The 14,066-nt window shown below is 30.8% G+C and overlaps 2 protein-coding genes across 4 annotated transcripts; one reads left to right on the top strand and one right to left on the bottom strand.

The window, feature by feature from the left end:
• Positions 1 to 6,137: 6,137 nt before the first annotated feature.
• Positions 6,138 to 10,142, top strand: LOC114372087 (ras-related protein RABC2a-like). Of its 2 annotated transcripts, XM_028329481.1 has the most exons (7): positions 6,138 to 6,269; positions 6,445 to 6,595; positions 6,932 to 7,000; positions 7,190 to 7,255; positions 7,725 to 7,846; positions 8,861 to 8,989; positions 9,715 to 10,142. In XM_028329481.1, the coding sequence occupies exons 2-7, from the start codon at positions 6,457 to 6,459 to the stop codon at positions 9,826 to 9,828; spliced, it is 639 nt and encodes a 212-aa protein (XP_028185282.1). In that variant the 5' UTR covers positions 6,138 to 6,269; positions 6,445 to 6,456; the 3' UTR covers positions 9,829 to 10,142. The 2 variants fall into 2 exon arrangements, with proteins under 2 accessions (XP_028185282.1, XP_028185281.1); XM_028329480.1 differs by lacking the exon at positions 6,138 to 6,269 and having other exon boundaries at positions 6,283 to 6,595.
• A 1,394-nt stretch (positions 10,143 to 11,536) lies between these two features.
• LOC114369969 (poly [ADP-ribose] polymerase tankyrase-1-like) lies at positions 11,537 to 13,987 on the bottom strand. Of its 2 annotated transcripts, none has more exons than XM_028327246.1 (6): positions 13,722 to 13,987; positions 12,810 to 12,937; positions 12,647 to 12,725; positions 12,455 to 12,549; positions 12,199 to 12,294; positions 11,537 to 11,933 (listed from the first exon to the last, which is right to left on the bottom strand). In XM_028327246.1, exons 1-6 carry the CDS (start codon positions 13,894 to 13,896, stop codon positions 11,856 to 11,858), a joined length of 651 nt encoding a protein of 216 aa, XP_028183047.1. In that variant the 5' UTR covers positions 13,897 to 13,987; the 3' UTR covers positions 11,537 to 11,855. The 2 variants fall into 2 exon arrangements, with proteins under 2 accessions (XP_028183047.1, XP_028183048.1); XM_028327247.1 differs by having other exon boundaries at positions 12,810 to 12,901.
• Positions 13,988 to 14,066: the final 79 nt, after the last annotated feature.

Genomic DNA, 14,066 nt, shown 5'->3' with positions numbered 1-14,066 from the left:
TAAAAATTCAACACTCCATATCGCAGCAGTTCAAAAATTCCAACAGACCAAAACAAAATACAAATCAAAAGGGATTGGAATCAAAACTTGACATTTTTAGACTGAAAACATATTTAAAATTCTATATTATCATGGGCCCGGTGATATTGAGAGTGAGAAGTTTGATCTAGTGTTAGTATTAAGAGATAGATAACCCCTATACCATGCATTGAAGTTTGAATCATCAAGTGAATGATAAGAATTTACTCGTCTCTTCTAGAGGATAGGATGCAGAGGTGTAAGGTCTGAGCTTGGGCAAATTAATGAAACGATCACTGTCGTGATTCCCCTTTTGACAAGTATTTTGCACACTGATATGGCTATGGTTGGCCTTACAATGGTTCGTTAATCATAAACTTTATTGAAGATTCCTAGAATGGATGGCATTAATTAGTATTATAATTATAATTATAAATAAAGTAAAGCATATAGTAACATTACATGGCTTAGTTTCTTACAGAATAAATTAAATTCAATAATTAAACTAGTATTTTTTTTTTCATATTTTTACTGAACAATATTTTATATACAAGGTGAATTTGTACATGATTTTTGCTGGTTCTGCTTAGATGGTGAGGTGAGGTCCCCTTCCTTTCCTTACTATGAGTGAAATGCAATATCCGATGTGAGAAAGTGGTAGGTGCATGTGAAGGTCATTGACACTTTAGAATTAGTTGGTGCCCTTAATAGATAGATATTATATGGAATGAGTCACACATTGTCCTTGGGCGTTTTTGTCCTTATAGACCTTACGGCTATGCCTGCAAATCCATAACACTTGTACGTAATAAGTTGTTGAATTGTGGTCGTCGTCTGTTTCTCTAAAGATAAAGTAGTCTCCCTGAAGTTGAGTACAATTGTATTAAAACTCATTTGGATTAACAAGCCGAAACATAATAACTACATGGACATTAACATAAGTTGATTTTTTTATAAAATAAAACACATTAAGTTGATATTGGTATTATGTTATTAGAATATTTTTATTTTAAAAAATAATAATTTAAACATATAATTCATGATCATAACTAGTATATTATTACGTTATATTATTATGTTGAATGTATTTTATAAGAGTTTAATTCCAACTTAATGTAAGCATAACATATTATATATATATATATATATATATATATATATATATATATATATATATATATATATATATATTTGTTGAAATCAAAGTAGTTCATAGTTAAAGGTCATAAAACTAATCCTAGTAAAGATAATTTCTTTCAACAAATTTTTTTCTAGACAACTTATTCTGTGGGTTTAACTATATTGATAAGTTGTCAAACTCATTACATGCTGTCTCAACATACTAATATTACGTGAAAATGTAAAATAATGCATCAAAAATATTTTTTAATGAAGTTTCATGACTCAAAAAGTATTTTGATCTAAAGTTTTAAACTAATGTATTTTTGAATTATACGGATATATACAATTTTCACTATTTAAAGATTGATATAAAGAGTAAATTGTTTCTGTAGCTCTTTTTCTCTTTCACTGCCGATCTATGAAATAAAAACTCAACGTCATATATTTAACATAAATAAAGATTTAGACTCCTTTAGTCCTTTATATGTCATTAATTTATCATACAAAACTATATCAATACTATAACTCAAATATAATTTTATTTCTATTGCCTATCTCATTTCATTTTATTTGTTAAAAAAACTTTGTAGCCTTTTTCAAACCCTCTTAAAGAGCGAGGGAAAATCATACAGCTCTATCTTTGAGAAAATCATTTTCTTCACAAAGTTAACCTGATTCATAGTCCCAATCGATCAAAACCAGCAGCTGGGAAAATAAAATGTCTTGGGAAAGGAAACATTTTGGGTTCAAAGCATATAGAACAAAGAAACATGTAATAATAAAGAAGGAAATTGACATCTCATGCAACCGTATAATAAAAATAAAAAGAGTAGGTTTTGTTGGGTGGTCATACTTGCGGCCACCCCAATTTGATAGTGCCCATTTACCTCATGGGTCCATGGGCTATAGGGTTCCCTTTATGGGCTGCAGCGGGGGCACCTACATTCACCCCATTTTGCTTGTCTTCTAAAGTGTTTAATATGTAGTTGTTTCTTGTACCTTAAAATTTGCTTCCTACACGTTTAACCTTTTTAGAATGTAACTTTTTACATTTCGGAAATGTTAATCTGAAATTTAATTTTACATTTCAAATTAATAATAGAGTAAATTATATTGATATCTCTTTAATTTTTTGAAATTATATATCCCTATATAAATCTCTCCTAATTATGTAAAAATATTACAGTGACGTTCTTTTTAGTTGCACTCCCTCCCTCAAGGTTTAAAAAACATTACATCATCTACCCTTGTAAGGGAGGTTAATGTAAGGGTAAAAAAACCAATTAATATTTTGTGTAATTTGATAAAATCTCAATAAAAAAATTTACATCTAAAATGAAAAAAAAATGTTATATGCTTTAGGATGGTAAGTGGCCTGGATTAGATTGAATTTTATCTATTTCTTAACCCAATACAATTAAACTTAATTGGGTTGGATTGAATTTACTTTTTTTTTTCCAACCCAATCCAACCCTAATTGAATTAGATTGGATTGGATTTGATTGATTATTGGGTTGAGCCATAAAAAAATTGTCAACTTAAGTCTCAGAAAAAAAATTTAATAAAAAAAACATCAAGCTCAAAAAATAGTAAGATATTTTATTTGACAAAAAATGAGAAAAATATTATTCACATGATAAACAATAATCAGTATTAGAATTCAATAATCATAAACATAACATTGATTTACAGTTCAAAATAAGTCGTCAACAATAATCATAAAACATAATGCTGTACTAAATTGGATTGGGTTGGGTTTTGATCGGGTTCAAAACTCCAAACCCATCACTCATTCGATTATAATCAATTTCATTGAATTAAAACCAATTCAATCTAATAACTCAATCTAACCCACGAAAATCTAATTGGATTGAGTAGGTTCATGGATTGAATTCACAAGATTTTGCTTAATAAAATGTTTTTTTTTAAGAAAAAGTGAAACATTTTATTGCATTTCCTAAGAATGTTGTTCTCATGAACATGTTTTTTAGCCACCATTATTATTGGTACGAAATATTCATCGACTCTGTGGATTATTAATCTTGGTCATAAAACTCAGTTTGTCACCTTTAGTAAAATTTGTCTTTCCTAATCATTTTTTTCATTCACAAGATTCGAATTTAAGATTTTGCTTAATGTGTACAAGCAACATTCAATTCCAATTAGACTTTGTTGGCATATAGTAATTTAAAAAAAATGAAATTATTTATTCTTATGGAAATGCAAGATACTCATCCTTCACCATGAAAATAAAAAGCTAAGACAAACATAAGCACGCAGGCACGTACACGCACACACAGATTAACAAAGTACTTTTCCTTTACATAGGTTGAACTCATATATCCCTTTTTTCCTCTAAAAAAAATATATGATTTCAATAGAAGTAGAAAAGTGGTTTGAGAAGTACTTTTCTCCATTGATTATTATTTCAACCAATATTACATGTGTTTTTATTAGTTATTAGTATGAAAAGTGACATTTATAAGAATTTGAAAATCTGTTAATTCTGATTTGATCCCTTTTATGTAAAAGATGTGATAAGTCCATTCTTTCATATCACTTAATAATAAATTAATCTTTAAATTTTATAATTTAATATCATATTAATTCTTAACATTATAATTTAATAATATCATATGAAAGAAGAAGATAGTAAAAACCGGGTATTTGACCAAAAAGTGACCATAACCTCTCTTTGAATTGAAGAACATTCATTTTACTCCTTTGGTCTCATTATAATTGTTATATAAGAAAAAAAAAGTTGTCTCAAGATAATTATTATTTTAATTTTTAAAAATAACATTAATTATATTTTTTTACTTATATTCCTTTATATATTAATTATGAAATATAAAATCTAAAAAAATTAATAATAATATAAGATTAATTTTAAAAATTAATATTTTATTTTAATTATTTATTAATTTTTCTTGACAAGAGTGATTGAAATATTCGATAAAAAAAAGTCAGACAACAAAACAAGTTTGAATATCACACAATAATATACTTTCACGGGCCTCTATTATAAGAAACAAAAATCATATCACACTTATTAAAAATTAATTAATTTTATTAAATTATATATTTTTAATTAAAAAATAAATATTTTTTGAATTATCATTCATTAAAATTTAATATTAAGCATGAAAAAGTCTTTTATTTTATTGAAATGAAAGATATTTAAGACATAATTTTATTAAATAAAATATATGTAACTGAAATTTATTTATATTTTAATAAATAAAAAAAAGCGTCGGTTATATTCTAGATCAGGGAGTATGTTCCGTAAACTATGGAGACTATTATTGCATGCCTTTAATGTAAAGATTTTGTTTAACATTAGCCACAGTATATGATTAAGTTCTAACTAAGGATCAACTTATCTAGGATTTCGAGAAGAAAAAATAACTACTAAATTCAAAATTTATTTAGATCCGACTAAAGATAAAATGAATAAAATTTTTATCACTAACATTATTTAGAAAATTAGGAGATAATAATAAATCGTGAAATGTTTGATTTGCGTGTTTTGTTTAGTTTATATCTGAAAAACAATCATTTATTTTTATGAGTTCACACAAATATTTTGTAAACGATTTCCTAGAAATAATTTATCAACAAACACCTACTTAATTAATTTATAAAAAAATTAAGGTTATCTTAAGAATGAACTTTTTAAAAACTAATTAAATAAGTTTTTAGGTAAATATCATAGTTGATCAAATCTTTAGTATTAGGAGATATATAATAAATGTGATACACATTGAGTGATAAACACTACAAATCTTGTTTTGCATCCTGTATAATATATGTCTTCAAGAATGGAGTAGTATTTTGTTATAGTTTTTGTTTTATAAAATTGTTTAAATGTAATACTATCCTACTATCCAAGTTCTGGGGTACTGTAGCTGCCATAAATGATTGTTTTTCTTATGTAAAAGGTTTTCACTTCTTTGAAAATTTTAATGTAAGTCTATATGTTATTACTTTAGTTTTTAAATTTAATTAGTTATTGTCACTTAGTTTTTTAAAAGAAAGTTAATATTATCAAGACTTTTAAATTTTAGACTCAACAAAGTGATAAATTGTACTTCCAGAAACTTTTTAAATTTTTTTATCACTGTTTGGGAATTAATAGCGTTTCCCGCTTTCAATGATCACGTTGATTATTTATCTTTTCTGAAAACTTGTATCATCATGCGCGCGCATATATTCAGTACTATTAAATTGCAATATTTGTTTTCTTTAGTTTTTTATCCATGATTTTTTTTTTATCTTCATCTCTTGTTTTTTAAAAATTTCTCAGTTTAGTCAAATTATTAATTTTACATATATTTTATTTTTAAACAAGTGTATACAGTTAAGTTCATATATTACTCTTGTTGTTAGTGGAATGATTTTGAAAACAAACATAAGGTGCATTGACGGCAATAATTTGAGTCATGGTCACATTATCTACAAGAGGTGATGATAACTTAGATTTAACAATTTTTTTTAACAAAGTTAAATAAAAGACTTAAAAAAATAATTTTTAATAATTCATGAATCATAAAATTAATTTTGGAAAACTAAATCCAATAAGATTAATATTGAAATGACCAAAATATCATATTCTCAGTCGCATTATAATTGTCTTTATAATTCAATCATACAAATTGAGCTCTATTTCGATAGATAAATAAAAAAATTCAACGAAATGACAAAAATCATATTTCACCCTTTTAAAAAAAAAGTAATCATGTTTTAACAATTTTAGAACATCTACCAAAAACTTTTGTAACCTCAAAATATGTTAATCCACAACATACCAACTAAATTAATTTGACAATTGATGAATTTCCATGGCGTAGATTATGAAAAATACTTTTTACGTACAATCTACGTAAGCATTAACAAAAGTGAAACAAGAACAATTCCTAAAACAAAAAAGGTTGACATATATAAAAAGAAATTAAGAAAAGAATATATGCGTTGCTGTTGTTGTTGTGGCGTGTCAACTGATTATTGTTCGTCAACTCAGGCAAAGGTAGCCGTTTTCTTTAGCTTCTCTTTCTCTCTCTCTTTCTCAAACGGCCACAAAAAATGAAAGATGCTGCTAAAGTTATACCCCATTTTCATTTCATTACAGGGTACCTTTTCTCTTTCTTTTCTCTCACCCCATTTTTGTTCTTTCTCTCTCTCTTCACTTACATAACATAGGTTCCTTTCATTGTACTTTTCACTCAAGAAAGAGATACATATATAGAAATAGAAACACTCTTTTTGAGAAACAATCATTTAATTGGCATCATCATCATCATTCAGAGAGTGCAGAGAATGAATTCTTCTTCTGGTCAGAGCAGTGGCTATGATCTCTCCTTCAAGATCTTGCTGATCGGTGACTCTGCTGTGGGAAAAAGTAGCCTCCTTGTTAGCTTCATCTCCAATTCTGCTGAAGATATTGCCCCCACAATTGGTATTTCATTGCTGCTTCCAAAAAATTGTTCTTTCTCTCTCATGCTTGTTACTAAAAATGTTTTTTGGAGTAAACCATGAAAAGAATATTATTTTTTTAAAATAAAAAAAAATGAAAAATTGTGAAGTTCTCATGTGGATTTCAATTGTGCTGTTGTGGACCACTTATGAACTTTTTGCGGAGATGTTGAATTCTATGTACTATATATGTTCTTATTTGGTCTGTTATGGTTGGACCAGTGCTTTCATGGTCATGCTGCTCTTATCAGATATTTGTTATGATATGATATGATGTGATGCTATTTGTTCTTAGCTTATGTTGGTCTATGTTATGTAGGTGTTGATTTTAAGATCAAGATGCTCACTGTAGGAGGGAAGAGATTGAAACTAACTATTTGGGACACTGGTAATAGTTGCTCGAATCTTTAGCTTCTAGTTCATGAGTTGGACCATTTTTAAGTTCTGGGTTCATTTGAATTAGATGCAAACAAATATAATGAAATATTTCTTATAGGGTCTTTCTGTTGAATCACTTTCCATTGACCAAAATGGTTGATTGAAGTGTTATATTAATAACATTACATCCATATTGCAGCTGGACAGGAAAGGTTCAGAACGCTAACTAGTTCTTACTATAGAGGAGCGCAAGGAATCATTCTTGGTAAGCAAAAATGTTTTTTTTTTTCCTGCATTAGAGGCCTCACTGTAGTGGTTCCAGCTCAGATTGAACTCTATTTTAACTCTTTAATTTCATAAACCTAATAAGGGCATTACGAATTCTTCACTCAGAATATGATAAGCATTTGCAAGGAATTATGAGTTTTCTTATGAACCATGTGTTAAAACAGTTTCAATTATTGGATAGGTTTTAAATTTGCAATTGGTTAGCAAGGGATTTCTCAGACATCTCCAATTATTGCCTCGTCTTTTTTGGCAGTTATTGCCATTGTCTTTTATGTCCTTTTTATGGCATTAAGTGTTTGTAACCATTGTTTTTTTGGGTCCATGGCAAGGCTTCTGAAGCCACCAGTTTGTAATGAGTAAGGTGATTAATGCATGTTTTTGAAAAATCGTTAGTTAACATGTTTTAAGTCCAAGCTTTCTACTTATAGAGTTTTTTTCTTTTTTAGTTTATGATGTAACGAGAAGAGACACCTTCACAAACTTATCAGAAGTGTGGTCTAAAGAAGTGGAACTCTATTCAACTAATCAGAATTGCGTGAAGATGCTAGTTGGAAATAAAGTTGATAGAGTAAGTTGTGTTTTTAGTCTTGTGCATTAATATGTGACCCAAGGAAATGGATCAGTAACTACTGTGAAATCTTTCCTCAATGAAATGTTTGAAAATAAAATTATGAAATTGTGGCTTTGAGCTTATCTGCACTCTGCATTAAGGTAAAAAACAATATTCAAGTTCTGTCTTCCATATGTCTCTCATCTCTATCATGATTTACACTGTTATGAAATTCAAGACAAGTAACTTGAATTCTATCGTGAAACCAACTAAATTTGAGCTAATTTTTACCTTGTCTTGCCTATTGTTGGTACATATGGACAAGCATGGGACACTTATACAGATTTTCCATACTTCTCTGCCACTATCACTATGATTAACGGATGACATCCATCAGAAAATTAGACCCTTACAGATTAGATGAAAAGTGACATCTCAACTGAGTCCATCACTCCATCTACATATAGCATGATTTTATGAATTCCATGTCAATTCAGTAAATATTGGGATGATACATGCATGCACTTCTTTAGACAGAAAATAATTGTCATCTGTAACCTTTCATGTAGTCAAAGCAACCTAAACCTGTCGTTAACAGTAATTTTACTGGAAACACTCCTGTTCGGATAAACTTCTCCGGGAGAAGAAAATAAGAAGGTAAAATAAATTGAGTTTCTCCCACAAGTTAAAATCAACTTATTTAGAAGCTCTCTCATCTAATTTCTCCAAAAGCAGAGGTGCATAAGTTGATTTTAACATAAAGAAGTTCAATTCATTTGACCTTTTTATCCGAACAGGGTCTTTACTATTACAGAATCTTTTGTAGATAGATAAATGTAATGCAAGGAGTAGGACCTTGGACATCCTCAACCATTGATGCCAATTCTCAAATGAGGCTCCTTTCATACACAAGCTTTAGATTTTTGGTGCAATAGACTTTAGGAGCATATATTTCTCCTAATTTCCGGTTATTGTCAAGATGTATTCTATTGAACAATTTCTCTAATAGTTTATTTATTTGTCTATTCTTAGGATTCTGAAAGGGTTGTGAGCAAAGAAGAGGGTTTAGCACTTGCCGAGGAGTTGGGATGTTTGTTTTTTGAATGTAGTGCCAAAACTCGAGAAAATGTGGAGCGGTGCTTCGAGGAACTTGCACTGAAGGTATGATTTTAGAAGCATACTATTTATTTATTGACGCTTGATCCATCATGCATCCATGTACACAACAATTTTCCAATTAACTGGCGGCAGAGGAATCATGAATGAGGTAACTTGACCATAAAACAAATTTGCATAATAAAGATAATAGAAATCAATGCCTTTGTCATGGCAATTATTTGAAGTGATGAGTAGGAAACGAAGCCAGGTCTTGTGATTTTTCTTTCTCACATTGTGGGGTTTCCATTTTAAAATTCTGCTGTTATCTCTTGTATTTCTTATTTTTCAACTTTATTTAGTGTTCATTTTAAGTTACATAGATGAGGGAAACTTTATTAACTCTATTATGTTTTTGTCTGATAAAATCCCAACATGTTCAATTAAGATATCATTATCAACAGTGCAAGTGGTCTATTAGCCATAGATTTATGAGACAATCCACAGATAAAGAAGTGCCTAATTTTTGTTTAGGAATTAGTGAGAATAGGCTCTGGAGGGTGAATTTTTCATCAGGACCAAAGAAATAAAGCTAATATTCTAAAATTTTAAATATTTATTATAAGATGCAATCACCACAAAATGTTAAATAATGTTGAAAGAGTGGAACTGTGATTTGTGAATGGAATGGAAGTGATGACATTCTTGCATGAATAAAAGTTCTGTTGTAGAGTATTTGCTGTGCACTGCTTTTCCTTTCCTATAGTAACAAATATGGCGCCATTTCATAGATAATGGAAGTTCCTAGTCTTTTGGAAGAAGGATCTACAGCAGTAAAAAGGAATATTCTAAAGCAACAACAGGAACAACCCCAAGCATCCGAATTTGGTGGTTGTTGCTCTTAATAGCTGCAATGTGAACATTGAGTCATAACTAGCACACTGGTCCTTCTGATCCCTGTATATGTGAGCTTCTAAAGTAAAATTTCCTATTGGTGTATTTTTCTTTGCTAAATAACTTATACCAATACTAACGGGCAATTGGCAACAATAGTGCCTATTAGCTTGTGTAAATTTCTGTGCATTCTGTTATTGTTTCTGGCCTATAATTTATCAAAATCACTACAGCTTTGTGCAACTACGAAAGATGTCATTTACTATATTGCTCCCTAGTCAATACTCAATCAATATATTATGCAATTGCTGCATTTGTACGTATCAATTTAAACATGCTAAAATATAAACAGACACAAATGTGCTGTGCCAATGTTAAAATTGGTAGGACCCTGCCAAAAGTTGTGGTGTCTTCATGTGTATGGCAATGTTAAAATATGTAGGGCCCTGCCAAAATTTGTGGTGTCTTCATGTGTATCTCTTCTTTTACATCATCTATCACGTGAAATCTTCTAAGATGATCTATTCTCTCAAAAGACCAATGATAATAATATACTCTTCAATTGGACATACATTTGTAATATTTTTAATACTCTCTATATCGAGTCAAAATACAGTCAAGGAAATTTTTACTAGCATGTCCTGCGTTTGTGTGTGACAATGCAAAGTTAAACGTGCATGTAAAACCATTATGGAGTATGTATGTATCTACAATGCTTCGGAGTTAATTTTATACTTGTGCATCTTTGTTAATGGGTGTTGCTAGGTGCACCCAGCACTTAACGTGAAAAGGCAAAAATACTCCTGCGTATTTTTAAAAATATTTTTGTCCACCCAGCTCATTCAGGTTGATCCACATATGCAATGAGTTGATCCGCATAGATTTTAGGTGATCCGCAGTTGATATAGACGATCTGTAAACTTGTTACGAATCAAGTTGATCCGTAAGTCTTTTACGGATCAAGTTGATCCGCGAATTGATTTTTAAGACTTACGGATCAAGTTGATCCGTAAGTCTTTCATGGATCAACAATTGGCAGTATGGAAATTATAAGCTTCAAACGGTTGTAACTTTTGATAAAAATGTCCGTTTAAGGTCCATAATATGTCAAAATGCTCGAAATTAAAGGGGGAATTTCCTGGCAAATTCCCAACTCATTTTTCCAAAAAATGTCTCTAAGTAACTGAAAAATAAGATTTAAGATTAAAAAAATAAGATTTGGTCAACTTGATTCACAAACTTCTTACGGATCAACTTGATTCATAAAGGGATAAAGAAGGAAGGGGTAATTTGGTCATTTTTAAAGAATGTTGGGTGCACCTAGCAACACTCTTTGTTAATGGGTAGAAAATGAACTATTCTTGTTTGGACGGTCAATGAGTTGGGGTGGCAGGGAAGAGAAAAAATCGACTTTGGGATACTTCCATTATTATTTTTTTATACATCAGAAACGAAAAACAAAACAAGGAATAGGAGTGGGTCTTCAAAAGGTTTGAAATGCCAAAAATACCTTTTTATGATCAGTTGTACTACATAATAATTTTTTTACCAATTAATCATTTAAATTGTACCTAAAATCAAATCATTGACTTTTTAAGAACCATTTTACTTATTTGAACAAAATTCTACTCCAACCCATTTTAAAAAGATTCCCAAATACATATAATTTTTTAACTTCGATTCTTAATTTTAATATCAAATCTTTCAAAAATCAAACTCTATCAAAATCTAACCAGCAACATTATGCCACAAACTGAATGACAAGTATAACTATCCAGTCATAGTTCACTGACATGTTGAAGAGTAAATACATTTCAAATAAGCAAACTAATGAAACAAACAAGTTTGTCCACTATAAGTAATCCCCGGGAATCCTCATTTTTATCTCTCTCGAAAGTTAAAACTCCCTATGGTGCTCCTCTAATAAATCATTTTGCTTTTTGAACTTCGAAGAAAGAGTGTGTATGAAATACAGTTTTTATGGTCCGAAAAGTGTAGCATCTCTGTCAAAATGGAACTAAATATTTCTACTGATATGCTATTGGCATGCCATGGCAAGAGCTGCAGCTTCAAGCAGCCTCCGAGCAGCTTCCTGTTCAGGCAAATCTGCAGGGGCCTGCCAAAAAATTATTTTAGAAATTAACGAAGAATAGAAATGGGTAATTCATATTGATCTGTTTAAAGTTGAGAAAACATTTTCTAATCTCAATAATAATTATAAAATTGTCACTTAAAAAGCAAAAACAATAAAATGCTTTGACCATTTCATACACAAATCCTTGAAAGTAGAAACAGTGAAAACAGATAATATTTTTAAATTACTGGTAAAAGCAAAACGTTCTCTCAAACCAAAAATGCCCTAAATTCCTTTCAGAGCTTACCTTTCCGTATAAGTTAGCCTTTGTGGGAGATGCACCATTAGACAGCAACAACCTAATTACTTCAACATGCTCACCTCTAGCAGCGTGATGGAGAGGCTGTGAGAAAGTAATCACAAGACATTGATGGAGAAAAAATCAGGAGAAATTCATCAAACATGATTCAAAGACAGTTGGGATATGAATGCTTAATTGACATTGGCATTAAGAGTAGCCAAGTAGGAACTCAAAATTTTTCAAAGAGTAAATAAATACTCACGGTATCACCCTCAGAATCAACTGATTCTAGCATTCTCTTTATATGTTCAGCATCATTAGCTCTGCTAAGCAGCAGTTGGACAATCTCAGTAAATCCTGATAAGACCATCAAAAGCAAAATGACATTGAAATTCTCACCCCCAGATAAAAATATCAGTCCAACTTATAGAATGTAATTTCAAAATCAAACTACCTCCTGCACAAGCATCGTGCAAAGGAATAGCACCATCTTCATCATTAGCCTCAATGTTCGCCCCTCTTTCTAGTAGCAGCTGCAGTTTATCAAACAATATCAACAATTCATGCAATGCTGTAATAAGAGTATACAAACATAAGAATAAGCAAAGATAATAAACCTGGACACAAGCCAAATGGCCATATAGACATGTCAAATGAAGAGCAGTATCCCCATCCTCCACTGGCTCATCAATACTACCAGTCAAGTTATCTGCAGTATATAGCATAAGGGTACCAGTCAAGTTATCTGAAGTATATAGCATAAGGGTAAGCATCAACAAAAAGGACACCCAGTCCCAGTACGCTAGCAAGAATGATTTTATTTACCGAACAAATCAAATCATAGTAGTTACTTGAATAAATTTTAAGCACTCTCTACAAATTACGTGTTTGGAAATCCATTGAGAATAAAAGAAATTATGTCAAATTCACTAAAAAAACCATAGAACTTAGAAGCTATAACTACTAGCTTCTAAGTAAGAGTAAAAAACCACATCTGAGAGACGTGAAACCAAACACACTATATATCAATCTTCAGAAAAAAAAATAAAAAATTTACTGCTAATGTATCAGACAGAGGACCATATCAGATTCAAAATCCATGAAAAACAAGGTTTTAAATTGCAGTCACGGTCACAGTTTATCTCAATTGTTGATATTGCGGAACAAATGCGGTCAATGCGGCTGGCAATTGCGATCGCATTAACCCTAAAATCCTTGATGTTGCGACCAAAATCATGAATGTAGAACTTTTTATAAAAGCTTAATGAGAAGTGAAAACATAAGAATTTTTATCCAAGACACTCATACAGCAATTTGCCAGAGGGTGAGGACTATTTATATCAGCCTTACTAGTAAATATCATCAATCAATTTTCTAACAGAAGATATAGAAAAACATAATTTTCCAGTTTGCTAGGGTTTGGATTGAAATTTGAAGAAGTAACAGATACAGATACTAGATAGGGTATAGCAGAGGCAGGTCTTTGATCAATTATTACAGTGAATTGGAGAGAGAGAGAGAGAGAGAACCAAGAGCGATACGGAGGGCGTGGACGTCGCCTAGCTGAGCGGCGGCGGAGAGGTCGCGGAGGTGAGGAGGGGTATCGGCGTCGTCTTCGACGGCACCTTGTTCTTCGAAAAGGGCGTTGTCGTCTAATTCCTCTTCGTCGTCGTTCATGCCGTTGCGCCTCCCTGGAACTGCCATTGATCCTTACTACTTCCACTCTATGCCGCCGCCACCGCCGCCGCCAATTTCTCTCACTCTCTTAGCAGTGTCACGTTATTTTTGTTACGGTTTGAAGAGGGGTTTAAAACTTTAAATATGTTTTCAGGATTTATCTTTTGATTTTAATCTCTTTTTTTTAAAAATATTCT

The sequence above is a fragment of the Glycine soja genome, chromosome 10 (assembly GCF_004193775.1).
Source record: "Glycine soja cultivar W05 chromosome 10, ASM419377v2, whole genome shotgun sequence".
Lineage (NCBI taxonomy): Eukaryota > Viridiplantae > Streptophyta > Magnoliopsida > Fabales > Fabaceae > Glycine > Glycine soja.
Note: the sequence above shows the minus strand (reverse complement) of the source record. Positions and strands in the feature narration are given on the sequence as shown.